Source organism: Lontra canadensis, unplaced genomic scaffold (assembly GCF_010015895.1).
Source record: "Lontra canadensis isolate GAN:19392208 unplaced genomic scaffold, GSC_riverotter_1.0 scaffold62, whole genome shotgun sequence".
In the NCBI taxonomy this organism is placed as follows: Eukaryota; Metazoa; Chordata; class Mammalia; order Carnivora; family Mustelidae; genus Lontra; species Lontra canadensis.
In genome coordinates this window covers 10,803,511-10,822,478 of record NW_022631056.1, presented here as the reverse complement: position 1 = coordinate 10,822,478, position 18,968 = coordinate 10,803,511, and the positions used below count along the sequence as shown (strand labels likewise).

Below are 18,968 nucleotides of genomic sequence, written 5' to 3'. Positions count from 1 at the left end.
AATTTCAAGCGATTATGATAGGTGTCCAAAACAAATGAGGTAGTTGCCACTTTAGATTTGTGGATTCTACCTAAAAATCATGCTGTAGGGGCACCTGGGTGACTCAGTGGGTTAACCCTCTGCCTTCGGCTCAGGTAATGATCTCAGGGTGCTGGGATCGAGCCCCACTTTGGGCTCTCTGCTCAGCAGGGAGCCTGCTTCCCCCTCTCTCTCTGCCTGCCTCTCCTCCTGCATGTGATCTCTGTCTGTCAAATAAATAAATAAAATCTTTTAAAAAAAATATGCTGTAGTACTAGCCAATTACCATATAAATTCACAGATTTATCCTTAGATAATAAAATTTGGTTTTATGAATATATTAAATCTTAAACTTTGAAATAATATCTACCTATTAAGATAACTGACAGGAGTTCAACCAATTATAATACATATTTATACTGACAGGTTTATTTTCTTATGATTATTGCATCGACTTTATTTTTAAAGGCTATTTTCTTAAGATTTATTTATTTATTAGAGAGAGGGAGGGAGAGAGAGAGAACGAGCATGAGTGGGGGGAGGGGCAAAAAGCGAGACTCTCAAGCAGATTACCCCCTGAGTGGAGAGCTGGACACTGGGCTGTCTCCCCATCCATGAAATCATGACCTGAGCAGAAATCAGAAAGTGGAAGCTTAACCGACTGAGCCACTTAGGTGCCTCTGTTTCACTGATTTTAAAAGAAGAATGCACATGTTTGATGTGGGGCTTTATTTTATCCATGGCTACTGGCAGCCAATAAGTTATATATATATATATATTTATATATATATATATATATATATATATGATTTTATTTATTTGACAGAGAGAGACCCAGCAAGAGAGGTAGCATAAGCAGGGGGAGTGGGAGAGGGAGAAACAGGCTTTCCACTGAGCAAGGAGCCCAATATGGGGCTCGATCCCAGGGTCCTGGATCATGACCCAAGCCAAAGGCAGAGGCTTAACGACTGAGTGACGCAGGTGTCTCAAAGTTATATATAATTACAAATGAAATCGTTAGAGTATAACCAACCACAGTTGAAAATCTCAGTTTCAATAAATATACTTTAAAGTATCATTTAACTAATATAATAATTCTAAATTTTCAAATAATAATCAAATCATAAACAGCCTCTAGGTTCATGCATGCTTTTATTTACATCAAAAGCTGAAGCAAAACGGCTTATGCACATAAAAGGAATATGAGATCTAGGGTTTATCTCAAAACAGGGACTCTGATATCTAGTGCACATAATAATCAAATATTGGAGGAGGAAGATGGGAATTCCGTAGGCAAGCAGAATCCAAGATGACAGGGTATCTGTTATATCAAAACCCAGTCAGGCAGAAATTACTACAATGCAGTATATTTATACGTTTTCTCTGGAAGAACTGATCATCCGTACATCACTGAGAAATGTGACCAGAAGCGAAAACACCAAGGGATAACTGAGAAGAAGCCTTTGGACAAACTAACAACCACAGAGTATGGATTGAAGAGTGGAACTGTTCATCTAGGTTTGCGATGATCTGAAATCCAATCTACTTTCTACTCCCATCCAACACTTAAAACAGATGAGACATTTAAGATAATGTGGGTATGTGATGTCATTTATGTGTAGGATACCAGGGGAAGGAGAGTTACAAAGGCATTAGCTCCAAGACAAGGAAAATGGATAACACATCTGAACAAAGATGAACCTACAGTAGCCAAAGAGTATTTCTTTGCAGGCAACGTTCTAGCTTAGTCAGGAGGGGCTTGCAGAATTCTTAAAAAGAAGAAGTAATCTGTAAATATCTTAAGTAAGTTCAGTGATTGCAAGTGTCTGGAAGAAGGATTAGGAGGCTCTGCTAAAGGAAAACTTGGCAATTAACCGGACAGTGATAAGTAAGAAAGCAAGGACAGCTCTGCTCACCTACACAAGTTGATGACAGCTTTGTGTGGATAAACCTACCAAGTCAAGTAGGTCATCCTTTTCTCAAGTTGGCATTCTGAGTGTCACAAAATGTGTGACAGAAATTTCTTTTTCTTTGGAGACACAATTATACTTTTTATTGTGCTAGATTTATTTAGGTATTTTTGACTAAATGACTACATGTCTTTCTACATCCTATCTCCTAAATCTAATGTTAAGTCCTGCAAAGTGTTCTTGTGTAATGTCCCCCAACTCCTGACCCCAACACCAGCCATTGGTTTCATTTCCTTTCCCAGGGTCCTTTGTAAACATTATTATAAGTCTCTGTACTGTGGTTATAACCTCCATGCTAATTTCCTTCATAATTACTTTATATCCTTCACATTCTTATCAGAGTTATCTTCTCAATAATTTGAATCATATTATTATCTATCATTAAACTCTACAGCGATTCCTCATTACCTGTCTTTATCTTTTCAGTTTTCTATCATATTGTATTATGGCAAACTCTATCAATAGCCAAATAACTCCCCTTACAGTTCCCTGAATATATCAATGTGTTATTGGAATACACACACACACATGTATATATACATTTCCTTTGAATATTTGGTTATTTTGTTCTCTCATTTTGAATAGCATTTCCTTTTCTATTTATCAAATACCATCTCATATCTCAAGTGCCATGTCTTTAATATACGTTTGGTTGGTTCTCCCAAGTAAAACTGATCAGTCTTCCCCCTGAATTCCTGTAGTTTTGTTCTGCTTTCTGTTAAAGTCATCATCTACAAGGCACTATTTTATATTTCTTGGGTCCATCATGACTGATAACTGAGTGCTTTGTTCAGAATAGAACATCTATAGACTTTTTTTTTCTTATTGTGTTTATAAGTTGATGTAATTAAAGTGGCCTCAAATTGTTTTTCTACCTGAATAGAGAATATTTAGTTTTGTCTTCTGCTGTATCTTCAGAGTAACCTTGTGACTGGTTCATTGTAAGCTGTTTGCAAATATTTGCTTAGCAAATGAGTAAGTTTTCTGGACCATAAAGTTTTCTGGTCCTGATGAGAATGTTCCAACTAAATTGATGAGAAAACAAAAACATGTATCTGGCATTGCCTGAATGGTAGAAAAAATCAATGAATTATTTGCTAATTTTATCTGATTGAAAGTGCATTTTCAAAATTAATAAATACTGTATCTGTTCAAATGTATATCCTAAAATAGAGTCAGTGTAAGTTGTATTTAACTACTTATGTATTTTATCATTTTGAAAAATGATATTTCAAATGCACTTGAACTATAATTTTTCACAAAATATTTTTAATACCGTCTTTATCTCAACATAGCTAACCATTAAAAAGTAATTTGCTCTTTTGTTTTTTTCTCCCAGATAAAACCTATCTGTCACTGGCTGGGTGTAATGCAAGGAAGGGACAAAGATGAAATGGAAACATGTTCCTTTTTTGGTCACAATATCACTCCTCAGCTTGTCAAAAGATCACCTGTTCCTGGCCCAGCTTATTCCAGGTAAGTGCCAAGCATCTGTTTCACTCTTTTATCGAATCATGACCTGTATACTTTCTTTGCTTTAAATTCGTTTTTCATTATGTGTCTTGTGAATTGTTCATTTGCTTTCAAACGTGTAAGTCTGTGTGAATGGTTTCTTAAGTCTGCGTGCTGACATGTTTCAGGGATCAAAATTCTTGAATACAGAGCGCTTTATTAATTCCCTAGTAAAAGTGAGAAAAGAGACAAAAATATTCACTGTCGCTGAAACATGTAGAGAGTTATTAGATTAACTTAGTGAATTAGAGTGGTGGAAGAACAATTATAGTAGGGAAGAAATGTGTAACATGAAAAGAAAAGCGGTTACAATGCATGTTAGTACCATAGAAAAGGGCCATAAAAAAAGTGAAGTATTTAAACCTGAAATTCCTTTAGAGGAGTGACATGTTAATTAACAGGCTGCACAATGTCAGAATAAAAATGCAGTATGCTGCCATCGCTTCTATTGTTTCCAGTGAAGTTAGAAACTGGTTCCCTTGAAGTCATAATTTTGTTAATGGTGCAGGAATAACATTGCTATAAAAAGCTTTCCTTAGACTCTCCTGTAGGAAATTGACTAAACCCAGTGCTATGGTACGGGAAAATAGAAAAATGTATTGATACGCTAATCAAAATATAATGTCAACTGTCTCCCTAGATCAAACTATGGGAATGAATTGTAGTTAATTTAGATAGGTTTAATTTATCATCATAATTGAGACAAGTTACTCATAAAAGAATGGCAGATGGTGTTTCATTAAATTAAAACTTGAAGTTTGAGTTTTATTTATTTTACTGTTATATTTATTTTAATATTCGGCAACTATATGTAATCGATCATTAGTACCCACACACAAATCAGAATTCTCAAATCATCTAGGAGCTTGACTTTTTTTTTTTTTTTTTCCCCTTGCTGTGTTAAAACGGATACTTGGACCTGGTAGATAAACAGGTGAAATGTTGTGAATAAACAAATGGAATTATATGTGTTGAAAACATTTCCATAGGGTGAAACTATACAGAAAATTTAGTCTGTCATAACAAAGTACACTTAGCTACTTTGTACTCAATACACTAATGAAATTACTAAAAGTTTTTATTTTTAATTTGTTTCTATATTCCCTTTCCTTGCCAGAATTCTGTTGAGTAATGATTAAAATTAGTGAATGGGCCAATATCAAACAGTGGCAATATGAAAAATTGCATTTTTAAAGTATATGGAAAATGCAAATTAAGTACAAAATAATCCCTCATTTTTCAAATTGTCAGGGTAAGGAGGGTGTTAGTATGAAAATGTTTTGAAAACAATGATTATAGATACATACAGATTTAGATTATAGCTTAGGTATAATTATACTTAAACTGGCCAGCCAGTAACTATTAAAGGTCAACAAATTTAATCCATGATCTAGTTATCAAGCAGGTAATGAAATTTCAAAATGATTATATGTGGTTTGAGTCATCTTTACCTGGACATCTGGAAGAAGGAAAGCATGCATTAATGTGTGTGGTGGGAAGGACTAAGGTTTATGTATGAAATATAAAGTTACCTTTTCATTTTGGAAGACATTATATCATTTCAAAGAAGACCAACTTGAACATTTAGATCTAAAATTTCTCAAAACTGTAGTTACTCTTCTAGAGCAAGCATTTTTATAACTAAGGAGAACTTAAATGAATTTATTGCTTCATATAATACGGAAATTGGCTTTAGAGGTGATCGCTCAGTTATCAGTTAACTAACAATGTGTCCTACAGATAGTAACTGAGGGCCCATTTTGAGGCAACACCTTAAAAAGAAATATGAGTACCAAAAAGGGGATGCATAAAGTTGTCTGTCTGTCTTGTTCAGGACCACAGAGTTCAAGAATTACTTCAAAGTAATTTACCTGCTAAAAAAAACATACTGTTAGCTTTTCAAAAGGAACACCTGTGGACTGGAAGTCATTTCCCTAACTGCCACCCCCACAGGAGCATTGGTTTCAGGCTAAGGAGATGACAAAACTACTAAAGGAGTCCTCAGCCTCAGATTCTCCTCTCCTTGGTGTTAATCCTAGCATGAACTGAGGCCCTGATTCCTTTTGTTGTTGCGGTTCTAGCTTTCTTAAGTTCCGTAGAGATCTGGACCTGGAGTAAGTTTAGGGGAGTTTAGAGAGAACAAAGACGGGAAGATCAATATCAATGTCTTTTTTTTTTTTAATTTTTTATTTAGTTAGTTTTTCAGTATCTTTTTAAAAAACAGTTTCTCATTCACCTGATTTACTCCCACTCTTCACCTTGCAAAAAGAATATTCTTCATCAGAAATTTATTGCAGAAGGCAGATAAATGGGAAAATGTCACAAGTTTCTGAAAAACTAAGAAGTATATGGTCTCTAGAACTTAACTCCATGACTTGTCATTAGCAGAGGTGTAGACAGGCACAAGAGGCCTCAGGGCACAAAATAAAAAAAACAAAAAAAAACAAAAAAAAACAACAATGCGAAATAACCATCATAATGCAGATTATTTTATTACCACAATAATCCAGTGGTTTTCAATAAAGCTGTGACTTGGTTACTTGGTGTCATTAAATATTAAAATATTATTTGAATATAACCTTTGGCTTGGTGGATTACTGAGCTCACTTTTTAAATAATTTCTCTTATGTTTTTCTATATAATGCAGCCTTAAAACAGCTTGTGTTTTATCATATTTACATTTTGTTTATTTACAGTATTTTATGGGAAGTGGCTGGTGTGTCAGGAAGGTGCCTAGAAATTACACATTTTAAATCAAGAAATGCTCTTGTTTAAAACCATGAATCAGTTTTAAGAGAAAGGCATAATTAAGAGGCGGATACATGACTAGGCCCCTCCACCAATTCAGACTCCTTGCCCTTCTTGGCCTGTGGAGCCTTTGAAAACCTGCCTCTGAATGAAAACCCCTGCTAGAGGTTTGTCCTGTCACTTTACCTCATCTCTTATTTACATAGAAAGTACTCTTAAGCCAACTGTGGTTATCTCCTGAGGCATGCCTTATCTGGGCTATGCCACATCTTCATTTAATCTCTCCTGCAAAGGAATCTGACAAATACCCATCTTCACTTCTCACACCTCCACCTCTGATTGCAACAGATGTCAGGAAGACAATGAAAGACATGTTAAATGATATGTTTTAAAAGTATACATTTCACATATACTGGGTTGAACTGAAAATTTGAAGAGCGTCTATGGTGGGGAAAACACACACACACACACACACCACAAGGTTGAATTCTAGGTGTATATTGTGAGATTTTAAATGGAGATACATGGGGAGGGGGGAGCCCACAAGGTTGCATTTCTATTTGAATAAATCCGACAGCCCACTTTAGAGTTAAAATATGATTTATTTTTCTCTCTCTCTTCTCTGCATGTGCAGCAACATTTTCCTTCATTAAAGATGCAGGTGCTGACAGGGTGATTTCCTTTGCCCTGCCTCATGTCAACAAGGCTTGAGTGTGAAATTATCTGAAATGATTTACTGCTTACCCTCCCCACCTATCCATCCACCACCACCTCAGTATCTTGCTGTTTTACACAGAGGACGGTAATTGCAAGGAGATAAGTGTTATCTGGGTTTGAATCATTTATAGATAAATTATAAATTTTCAAGAAAGAATTCATGTAAAATTCTAGAAACGATAAGGATGCATATACCTACAATTCCCATATATATCGACTTGCGTGTGTTTTGCTTTCTTTTTTACATGCCCAACGGCTTGTTGAGTAGATTTGAGGGATTGTTTCAGAGTTTAAAAATCTCCTTTGTAATGTAAAACAATAAAATAGAAAGTCTACCTCTGAAACTGAAATGTAATAGAATCTTCAGACATTTCTTGTGGAGCGCATTATTTAACTAATGCATATATACAGCCTACAAAGTTTTTTATCTACAGGGATGATTTTTCCAATGGTTGTGATTAGTTCCTACAGCACAGTAGCCATGGGCAGTGATAAGGAAAATGCGTATTATTTGCAGTCTATAGAGATCGCTTGTTCCTAGGCTGTTTGATTTTTTTTAACTGCATTGACTATTCAAAAATCAGTTTTACAAACTTAAAAACTTAATTCTCTTCTATTAGAATATAATGTTTAAACTTAAAAATCCTTCAGCAGGTTACTTGGCTCTTTCAATTATGCACTGAAAGAGGTATTACTATAAACAAAAGTAAAAATATATATATAAATAAATAAGTAAACAAACAAAAGTGATGTGATTTTATGTGCTACTTGACGAATTTGTAGGACTCTAGAATTGCCGCTTGATGTATGTCCCATAGAGTATTTTTTCAGAAACGCTTTAGATGTTCATTGAAAGTAAAGTTTTCTAGGGCTCATGGCAGAATGGCTGAAACGGAGAGAACCTGGATTTGAAACCCCAAAACCTGAAGTTTTATAAACACCCCAAATCACTCTAATACACAGATAATTTGAGAAACACTGCTTTGGACAAAATTTAAGTCGATAAATAGTTGGATACATTAAGAAATGTTTACTGTCTGAGGAAGGAGTCGCAGAAAGGCGAATAACAGTGTTTGAAGATAATTCTTTTAGATATTTCAGGGATTTGGGGACGCAGATTTGAGGCCATTGCTGATTTATTTTGCTTTGTTTTTATGTATGTTTCTTGCTATTTTTGTCTCATAGTAATATTTAGAGATTCAGAAATATCATTCACACTGGAGGAAAGACATTAACCAATGGGTCAATGAAAATTAACGTATATATTTTAAAAATTGCTTTATAAAATACTTAGTTTTGCCTAATTAGTACAATCTCTCCTAAATTTTGACCATGCCTTAACGAAATGTTTTTTTAGACATTAATTGTCTGGGAATTTATATCCAAATTAGAGTAATATAGCAATTATGCAAATTTTCTGTAAAAAGAGATTAAGAGCCCAGTGTTGCCTTATAACTAATGGGAGCCCTAGATACTTCTGCCTTCATGGGTTCCTTCCACCATAAAGAATATTAAACATATTTTAATGTTTGTGTTGCCATTAACATGAGTATAATCTTTGACTGTAAAGGTAAATTTTCTTTTTCTGATTTTAAAATAAATTAAAATATTTTCATGGACCCCTAACTGTATTGTTGGCCCACACCATGCCACTGTGGCTGGTGGGCAAGTCAGTTCTTTTAAGAGCCATGAAAAGACAGAATATGAATTCATGACTTATACTTAAATGTGATAACTAGAAAAAATATTTACTACGAATGAAATACAGTAAAACTTTGTATCACAGGTTTCTGTAAGTTTTATAGGAAGCTAGAAAGCCAGAAAATAAGAGAAACCACATATTCTCTGAATGTTAACTTTTTATAATTTAATTTTAACCAAAATAATAAAGAATCTACCCATACCAAGAAAGAGAGAGGAGGGGGAGGGAAGACTACTCAGGAAATATTAAAAACATGAAAATGTCATAGTGGAGAAAAGATGACTTTTGGTTTGGATGGGTCTGTGTTTGAATAATATCTCTACTACATATTTTCGTTTTGTTACCTTGGTCAGTAAGTTAATCTCTCCTTATGTCCGTTCATACTGCAGAGAGAAAGCTAGAATTGGTTTGTGTTGTGTCTGAATTAAAGATAAAATATTAAAAAAAAATCAGGACCCTGAATGGATTCTATATACAGAAGTTGTTCTTAATAACCTTAATAATAACATTATTATTATCTATAGTGTGTGTTACTAGCCTAATCTGCACTCTCTAGTTGGAGCACCACAATAACGAATTACCAATGCCATTGAAGGAAAACAGACATGTAACTGAGGATGAGATCCCATGACAAAGTCTTTGCCAAATCCTCTTCAGAGCCTAGAGAGACAATTTGAGGACCTCATAGAACATTTCACAGAGCAGGAAAACAAAATAAGAATCTATTGGAAAGTGAACACTTATTAAGCACCTACTGTGAGCTATGTACTTTAGTTTTGTAAGCTCTACCTAACTGGAGAGAGGTGACTGGGAAAGAAAATCCCAGACTCATGCCAGGAGACAGAGCTATGAAGATTGTAAGAACTGTGGTGTGGTTTGGTTGAAAGGAAAAGTGCATTATTACTGGAAGTTTGGAGATGAATCTGAAGAGATTTGAAGCTCAAATCTTGAGGAACCTTTTATATGAGGCTAAGAGGCTTTAAATGTAAAAATGTAAATATAAAAAAATTGTCTTTCTGGAGTAGGCAAAAAAAATGAAAATCAATTACTCATCTACTTTGTTAGTTACAATAAATGATCATTATGATAAAATATAGGAAAACACTCTTGGACGTTTTCAAAAGTATTATCAATACCTAAAAGTATAAGTAGTACATAGAAATTATTCACTGAATGTTTATTGATAAATGAATAAGGTAATGAGAGGAAGAGATTACAGAAAAAAAATGTCAGAATCTCAGTATAGATCAGGCAACAGAAAAGGAAAAGAGATTCGCAAGACATATGGATATATGATATAGATATGATTTATATCTGATATGATATAGAGGCAGAGGGACCATAGGAAGTGAAAGGAAGGAAGGAGATGAGTCAAGAATGACCCTAAGATTCAGTGTTGCAGGAAGGGAGACTGGTGGCATCCTTAATGAAATTAGGTGGACATAGACTGCTACATTATGATTTGATTTAATGCATATTTATTGTTAGATGATTTATAATATGTAATTATTTTAAAAGAGCAAGTAAAAAATATATGAGCATAATAGTACACTTTTATAGGAAGCTAGAAAGCCAGAAAATAAGAGAAACCACATATTCTCTGAATGTTAACTTTTTGTAATTTAATTTTACCCAAAATAATAAAGAATCTACCCATACCAAGAAAGAGAGAGGAGGGGGAGGGAAGACAACTCGGGAAATGTTAAAAACATGAAAATGTCATAGTGGAGAAAAGATGACTTTTGGTTTGGATGGGTCTGTGTTTGAATAATATCTCTACTACATATTTTCGTTTTGTTACTTCGAACTGCTAATTGTGTTATGATTTTTGTTGGACTTCAGTTCGAAATGGTCATCTGTAATGCTATTTAGAGTCACCCATCATGTATATATGTATGCATGTATATATACACATATATATGAATGTCTATATGTACATATACGTATTTATGAATATATATACATATGCATATATATGAATGAATACATATATTATTTGCTATTGTCTCTTGTATCTATATTAAAACTGCTTGAATTTTTCTGGACAATTAACCAAGTTAAAGTTAGCACTCATAAAATAAATAATATAACCAAACTGTGGAGTAAATGGCTGTTAAAATATGTGGTATATATGATTTATTCTCTCAGTATAATTGTTTTTCAGGATTTTCCTTCATATTCATTCCTTTACTGACAAAAACACATTTTTGAAATTCTTTGATTATTAAATCCGTTGACATAGTGATGTGACCTTTTTCTTTTTTTAAGTTTTTGTGTGTTTGTGGGTCTTAAATAGAATTGGAAATTCCATGGCATTCCATGTCAGGACTTGAAAGAGAACAAATATTCAAAGAAATAGAGCACGTTCCTTATTTTCTAGAGGCTATCCCTCAGTTGAAGACGTGACCTTCATAACTAGAGAAATTGCCAGCTGTCCTCAATCCCATGGCTCTTTATTAGCCTTGGTCTACTAGGGTGAGGCTTTATCTAATGGCTTAAGTAGATGGAAGCAAACTGACAGACACAGTCAGTGACAAGACACTCAAGGAAGAAACCCGGATTTGTAATCTAGCTGTAGAGCCCATGACTCCTCTGCTTTGATGATACGGTCTTTGCGATGAACCTGGCTTACAAAACCCCATGTGCCACACGAGCCACCTAATTAAACCATCAGAATTCAGTGCAGCAAACAGAGTGCCTCATATGGGCCGGTGAAACTAATTTTTGCTCCTCTATCGCTTGGTTAATAGAAAGAGGCACTATTCTAGATTATGACTGATAGAGGCTCTATGGTACAGCTGTTGTAATTGTGCCTGAGGGTAGAGAAAGGCTTTTGTAAAAAATTCTGTTTGCTTGCAGGCTGTCATTACTTCATTCAACTCTTCGCTCGAGGTAGTGAGCATTCATTTATTCTTTTTCTTCACTTGCGGATCTCTTCTGTCCACACGCCTGTGCCCTTTGTTGTATAAACAGACCCAGCCTCTGCCACGTTTTCGCATGGGAGAATGGCTGTGAAAAGTACTTCTTTTGTTTAAATAATTGATAACTAAAATGGGTACTTTGGACTATTAAAATAGAAAGAATATATAAATACTTCCACATGAAAGGCTGAACACATGTGAGTGCCTTGAAAGTATAAAAACTGAACTTTTCCCCAAAAAAAGAATCCACTGTGCCAATTTTGGAAGAAGATATGACATTATATGTATACACATAAATGTTTCATAATATGCATATTTATGTGTGCATGCATATACACGTATATAACACTTGTATGTAAATACATAAATTTAAATACATATTTAAATATAGGTGTGTATATACGAGAGTATGTGCATTTATTCTAAATTATTCATATAGGTCTGGTGAATACATACAGGCTGACATAGAGGTTAATGTTTGAATCCTCATAAAAAATAAGAATTATAATATTTTCCCATCCATATCTACACCGATTCTCTAACTTATTAGATAGTACTTAGGCAACGTAGATATACAGATGACTGAATTTCTTATATATGAAAATAATTCTATTGAAATACATAATTTCTTATTTTTTTATTGACATGGTCTTTCACTTTTATTTGGATGTTAACTCTGTGGAGTTCCACAGCATGACGTGGAATTGAATTAAAGGCATGAGCATGGCATAACTCCGACTATAAGCTGAGAATGGGTACCCAGAATCCTGTCCTGCCAGTCTTGTCAGTGACATGTCATCGCTTACTGGATTGTAGATTTTCCTTGTAACCTGTGACTCTAATAAATTCTTATCTTTTTTCCATTGCGCATATATTTTTCCTTTTCTTGGGTTTTTATTTTCTAATATGATGAGAAAATTGCGTTTTTTAAATAGTTGCAGAATAAGAAGTTTTATAGCTGATTTCACATTCTTTGAAGATACTGAATGTCACCAACTGTAAGGCGACCGTGATTGTAAGATGTGCCATTATGTGTGTCTAGGAAAAAAATATAACTACCGCTTAAGCCTTGAGCGATGTCTTAAGGATAGTTTTGTCTGATGCATTAATCAGACCAGCCTCTTAATGCTTTGAAGTTTTTTTCATCTCTCCTAGAGGAACAGACAGTTTCTTTTGCATTTAATTAGGTGGGTAAAAGCAATCTTTTTGAAATTTCTCAGAAAGTAGACGTATTCTATCTAGACCTGTTCTATCTTCTTTTCTTCAGTAGCTTAATTTTTGCCTCACAAAAAATACAGATCTGTGACCATTCCTCCAACAATAAACATTTCTTTCAGGATGTCAAATCTATTTCTGAAATTTTGCTTCTAAGCTTCAAATAACAATTATTTTTACTGACAGTGCTCAATTATAGTGGACTTGTGGAAGACATTTTAAATGATAATTAAACTCAACTTGTGTATCCCCCATAATGCACATAACTCAATCGAAATGTCAGCAGTGTGAACAGTTATGACCAAGTAATCACATCACAGGCAATGACACTCACATCAAAACTGCTGTCTGGCTCGTAATGATTGTGAGATGCCATCAACTGTAAGAATTCAGAGTCAGAATATGGGGGGAAAGTATCTTTGAATCAATGAAATATGATAGATGGAAGGAAATTGAGGCTACCACATTCCTCATGGTCCTCAAAGCTGTTTTAGGTAAAGGCACAACTATTCACTGGTATGAACTTTTCTTAATAGATTACTATTTTAAAGCCACACACTTGGTGAATGTAAGGAAATATAGTAAGAATACAAACACAATTAAAATATCTCCATTTAAAGGCTCACTTTTTTTCTTCTTGGTAGAAGTGTCTTTCTCAGTTGTAGAAATCTTGTATCAGGAAACTTGGGATCTTCCTATCATTAAGATAGCTGAAATTCCTAACCAGTATGCGCAGTGCCGAAATTAATAATGCATTTTGAAAATTTCACTTTTGTATTTTTTTTTCACACTAGTTTCTAGGTAGACAAAAGCAGTTTCAGTAGATACTGTGCTCTTTTTCTGTGTTTGCTAGATTCTAGATAATTCCAATGCAATAACAAGAACTGACTTTGTAATACTTTGCTTTCAAAAGTGCACTAAAAGTTAATTATGTACAGAAAGGAGTAGTTGCTAAATGTTTACCAATTAAATGGTGGATATAACAAAAATTGGTTAGTCCTGATTAGAAGGTAATAGTACTCCTTAACCAACCTATAACTAATGTTATTATTATGTTCACTGAATCAATTTGTCAATGAAATGAGAATTACTTCATTAGATCTTATTTTTGGCATCATTTTCTCAAAACTATAGTTTTATAAGATTTTTTTCAGCCAAGAACTTTTATGGTAGAATTAAGTTTCACCCTTTTAAAAAACTGGCAAACTTTTTATATACCACTTAGCTTTCCTACCAGCAACAAATGAGAGTTCCTGTTGCTCTCCATTCTTGCTAGCTTTTGGTGCTGTCAGTGTTTTACGTTTTAGCCATCTAATAGATGTATATTGATACCTCCTTGTTGTTTTAATTTGCAATTCCCTAGAAACATATGACATTGAGCACATTTTCATATGCTTATTTGATATTTGTATCTCTTCTCCAGAGACGTGTCTACTCAGATTTTTCACTTAGTTTTTAACTGGGTTGTTTGTCTCATTTTTGTTGAGCTTTAAGACTTCTTTCTATATGTTGAATATAAATCCTTTCTCATATACATGTTTTTCAAATATTTTCTCCTGGTCTGTGGTTTATGTACTCATTTTCCAAAAGTGTCTTTTGGAGAGCAGACATTTTTAATAAAATCCAAATTATCCAATCTTTTTTGTTTATGGATCATGTTTATTTTTCCTGATACAACACAATTTTATTATCCTTAGAAACACCATTTATACAGGTGCCCATGCATAGTGATTTCCATATATCACCCACTGGTGAATAGATTCTTTCTATAAACTAACACTGCAGTAATTCACATACACATTTAACATTTCTTTTTTCCCTTTAAAGATGTTATTTATTTATTTGACAGAGAGAGATCACAAGTAGGCACAGAGCCAGGCAGAGAGAGAGGAAGGGAAGCAGACTCCCTGCTGAGCAGAGAGCCCAACGCAGGGCTCAATCCCAGGCCCCTGGGATCATGACCTGAGCCGAAGACAGAGGCTTTAACCCACCGAGCCACCCAGGCACCCCTTGCATTTAACATTATTAAAAACATCTTTTATACATATGCTTTTTCCAGGTTATGGAATACACCAATTGTGTTGAACCCCATTATCCACTGCAATAACACTTTATATTCATATAGACAGCCTCTATTCCTAGAAACATCTTTTATTTGTGTGCCTTTGAAGATGTGGGGAACCCAGTCATTCCTGGAATGACACTTTAATTATTCACATATAAAATCACTGTTCTTAGAAATACCTTTTGTACATATAATTTGTTAAAGTATACTCAACACTGTTGTATGAACATATTCTCAACTGAAATATCAATTTACTTTTTTGTACAAAAAAATTTATACAAAAAACTAGCATTTAGAAACATCTTTTAGGTTTGTGTGATTACTTAGTGTGTTAGAAGGAACAATGTATGGTAAATAGAACCTTTCACTAAAATGTTGGCTTATGTTTCTGATGGTGTATCTAAAAGCTCATTACCAAAACCAAGGTCACTAAGCCTTTCTCCTAAGAACTTTTAAATATATGACATCATCCTCATTTACATAAGATACTTTAAATATGTAGAATAATAGTCCCCTTCTAAGTCTTCAGTGTAAAGAGATGCTATTGGAAAGAATATATTCTGTGGCACTGATGTATGATATCAGAAACTAATAATATCATTTTTGTTGCTATTAACAATAAAACTTATCATTTCCTTAGCATGATATGGAAATGATTGTCTAATCACAAAACCAATTTTTGGCATCTAAAAATATTAACTATAGCTGAAAACAGGACAAACAAAATTAAAATTGAAGAGGAAGACCAGAGACAATTTCTGCAAAAAGAAACACCAGTTGTTTAAGAAACCAATAGTGTAGTGGGGATAAGAGGACCAGTTCAGGGGTGTTATTTGGGTGGAGGACATTTATGTGGGTCAAGTGTCTCATATGCTGTAGGTACACACAGAAGAGCACCACACAGTCTGGGGAGGACTGGGAGTTGATTTTTAATGATTGCAATGTAGGTGGTTTATTCAAGTTTGAACCATAAGATTTAGAGTTAATCTTTGTCTCTGTCTCTCTCTCTGTGTCACGCTATCTCTTCAAAGATGAGCTATTTCTGATATTTCATTTTTACGAATGGAGCTTTTATTGAATACGTATAGGAGGGGCGCCTGGGTGGCTCAGTGGGTTAAAGCCTCTGCCTTCAGCTCAGGTCGTGATCTCAGGGTCCTGGGATCAAGCCCCGCATCGGGCTCTCTTCTCAGCAGGGAGCCTGCTTCCCTTCCCCTCTCTCTGCCTGCCTCTGCCTACTTGTGATCTCTGTCTGTCAAAAAAAAAAAAAAAAAGTATAGGAATCAGCCATTTTTTACCAGACTGCTTTATTTATAGTAAATAGGCTGGAATATATAAATCGAATTCGTGTCAGAATTACTTGGATTCTGTATGGAATGTGTGGACATGGGGAAACGTGCAATTAGATCTTTTGGTTTGTTTGCTTTGCTAGTTTGTTTAAAGTTTGTTGTGAACATTACAGAAAGACTGTAAATATCTAGTACAATGCCTCATTTATGGAAGGCACCCAGTAAACAGCAGCTACTATTATTTGAAAAATAGGTAGGAGAAATAGGTCTGTCTGCATGGCTCAGTGGATTAAGCATGCAACTTTGGCTCAGGTCATTGATCTCATGATTTTGGGATCCCAGGATCCAGCCCCGTGTTGGCTCCAGGCTCACCAGGAATCTGCTTCTCCCCTCTGCCTACCGCTCCTCTATTCATGCTCTCTTTCTCTCTCTCAAATAAATAAATAAATAAAATCTTTTTTTTTTTTTAAGTATTGCTATTAAGTTTTTGAAAGTATGAAGGGAACAGGAAGTATGTAGATGAGTGAAAGATTATCAGGCAGTTTTGAGCCCTGATGGTGATGTCAGTGACTGAAGAAACTGAGAGTATTTGGAAAGGAGACTTGCTCCTGATTAATGGAGGAGTGAGAAAACACCATGACATAAAAGTGGTGGGTTTTATTGTGGAGTTTTTGGATGTGAGAATAATTAGTTACTTTTCTTCAGAATAGTAGATTTTATGCAGTGCCCTGAACCCTCCCCCTTTCACAAGTCCCAACAGACTGTTTAATGTGTAAAGTCGCAGTATTTGGTGGAGAGAAAATATTAAGCCATGTAGAGAAGTTCTAATTTGCTATGAAAAATAGATGTGACATAACTTGACTACATCCTCAATCAAAGAAAAGAAGGCAAATCTAACAGAATATATTACAATTTGCCTTTTAAATATATAAGAATGTTTAGTCACAACTGTTAGGCAGTTCTACTTAAGGACATAATGCTTCGGGGCAAACAAGGGAAACATGAGCATTGTGAATGCTTTGAGTAGACACTGTGACATGTTTTGAGACTACCATGGTTGATTTCATTACAATTATTACTAGATTGTTTAGTATGATAAATATTTTAAAACTTTCAATTATGTCATCCAGAATTTAAGTTTGTGAAAGCAAACAGAAGGATGCCCGCAAGTTGACGTATATTTTCTGAGGTATCTTGGTGATAGAGGGCTTTCATATTTTTGTTTTGTCTTTTTGTTTGTTTTAGTGAAGTACTTTGCAACAATTAAGCTATAGGCATATGGTATTTATTTCTTCTTTATTTCTTCATTTAAAAAAACCCAAAGACAAATTATCTGCTGATCACAGAAAATGTTTGAAAATCACTAGTCTAAAGAAACTGTAGAAGCATACAACAAGACATTGAAATATTGACTAGAATTGACCAAGGAAAGATTTAGTCATTTGCTGTCTAGTAGGAAGTAAGTTTTTAGTTTTACCTTGTGTGTTTATCTGTGTGTACCTGTTTATGTTTGTGTTGAATCTATTGTGACTTTTGGAGTTCAATTACAGAAATAAAACTTGACTCGCTGTTGGGATATATCATAATAGACTTTTATTTCAACAGGTGGATAATAAACTATAATTTTTCAAAAGTGGCATGTTTTTCAGTTAAATTTATTATGTGATAGACCAGGGTGGGGTGATGTGATATAAATGTCACAGATCCATCAATCTCAACTAAAATATTAACAAAAAAGAACAAAACATGGTATTAGAGGCTCTCAATCAGTCTGATTGATTAAAGTACATGATAAAGACAAAAGTGAAGATGACTACAATAATTATTTGATAAGTAGAATTGCCACTGACTTAATTGAATTTTTATGACGCTATTAGTGATGAGAATGAGATAATAAATTCATAGCATGCTTTAATTGAATGACGCACAGAAAAGGAAGAAAACTGAAATTTAGAGTAAAGAGATGATTAAGAATTAGAATAATTAGCTAAAATTACTAGAGTTGTCAAATTTCAATAGAGGCTGAAGAAAAGGTTTAGTGGGAAAAAAACATGAAAACAGTAACATGAAGAAACAAAGATGTTTCTAAATGCATGAATCAACTGGAAAATTAGAATCGTAGAATCAGTGTGACCAATTCAGTTAAGATATAGAAAATTCTGTATTAAAATCATGAAACATTGACTTAGAAATATCTCACACTGTCAGAAATCTGTTATTATTTTATGTGAAAGTACCATATTACATGAGAAGTCAAATCCTATAATAATAAAATTTATGAGATCTGATTCAATATAACCACCCTTCCCCAAAAAAGAAAGAAAAAGGAAAGAAAGAAAAGAAAAAATGCTAACCTATTATATACTTCTTTTGGAACATAGAATCTGTGGACTCCATGGAAATAAGCATTCATGCATCTCATGTTTCCTTGAATCATCCCATTTCATGCTTAGTCTTTCTGCACATTGTATATATATAAAAGACTATAAATATATATAATAGTATATGAAAAAACATATAATTTAGCATATATTATGTATTTTATTATATTACATATTTATTATGTATTATTATATTATTATACATGGTTTTTTTTCCACTCTCAGTTGAGTAAACACAGCCAAATTTCATAGCATATTTGGACAACATATTGCTCTTCATCTGGTCTTTATTCAGAAGAATTTGCTGTAAGATATCTGTTTAATTATTATATCTTAAGTTTTTGACGGAGGAAAAGAAGTATTTTGGCAATTATTTATTAAGGTGTTTTTACTGAGGTAACTAACAAATTATTTCAGAGGTCTACAGAAATAA

The 18,968-nt window shown here is 34.0% G+C and overlaps 1 protein-coding gene across 5 annotated transcripts in view; it reads left to right on the top strand.

The window, feature by feature from the left end:
• The window catches only part of ROBO1 (roundabout guidance receptor 1), a 1,159,067-nt gene that overhangs the window by 166,113 nt on the left and 973,986 nt on the right, over nt 1-18,968 (top strand). For all 5 annotated transcript variants that reach the window (XM_032878064.1, XM_032878059.1, XM_032878058.1 and 2 more), the window contains exon 2: nt 3,328-3,464. In XM_032878064.1, the coding sequence (XP_032733955.1) occupies nt 3,377-3,464 (88 nt within the window). In that variant the 5' untranslated portion in view covers nt 3,328-3,376. The remainder of the gene's footprint in view (nt 1-3,327; nt 3,465-18,968) is intronic.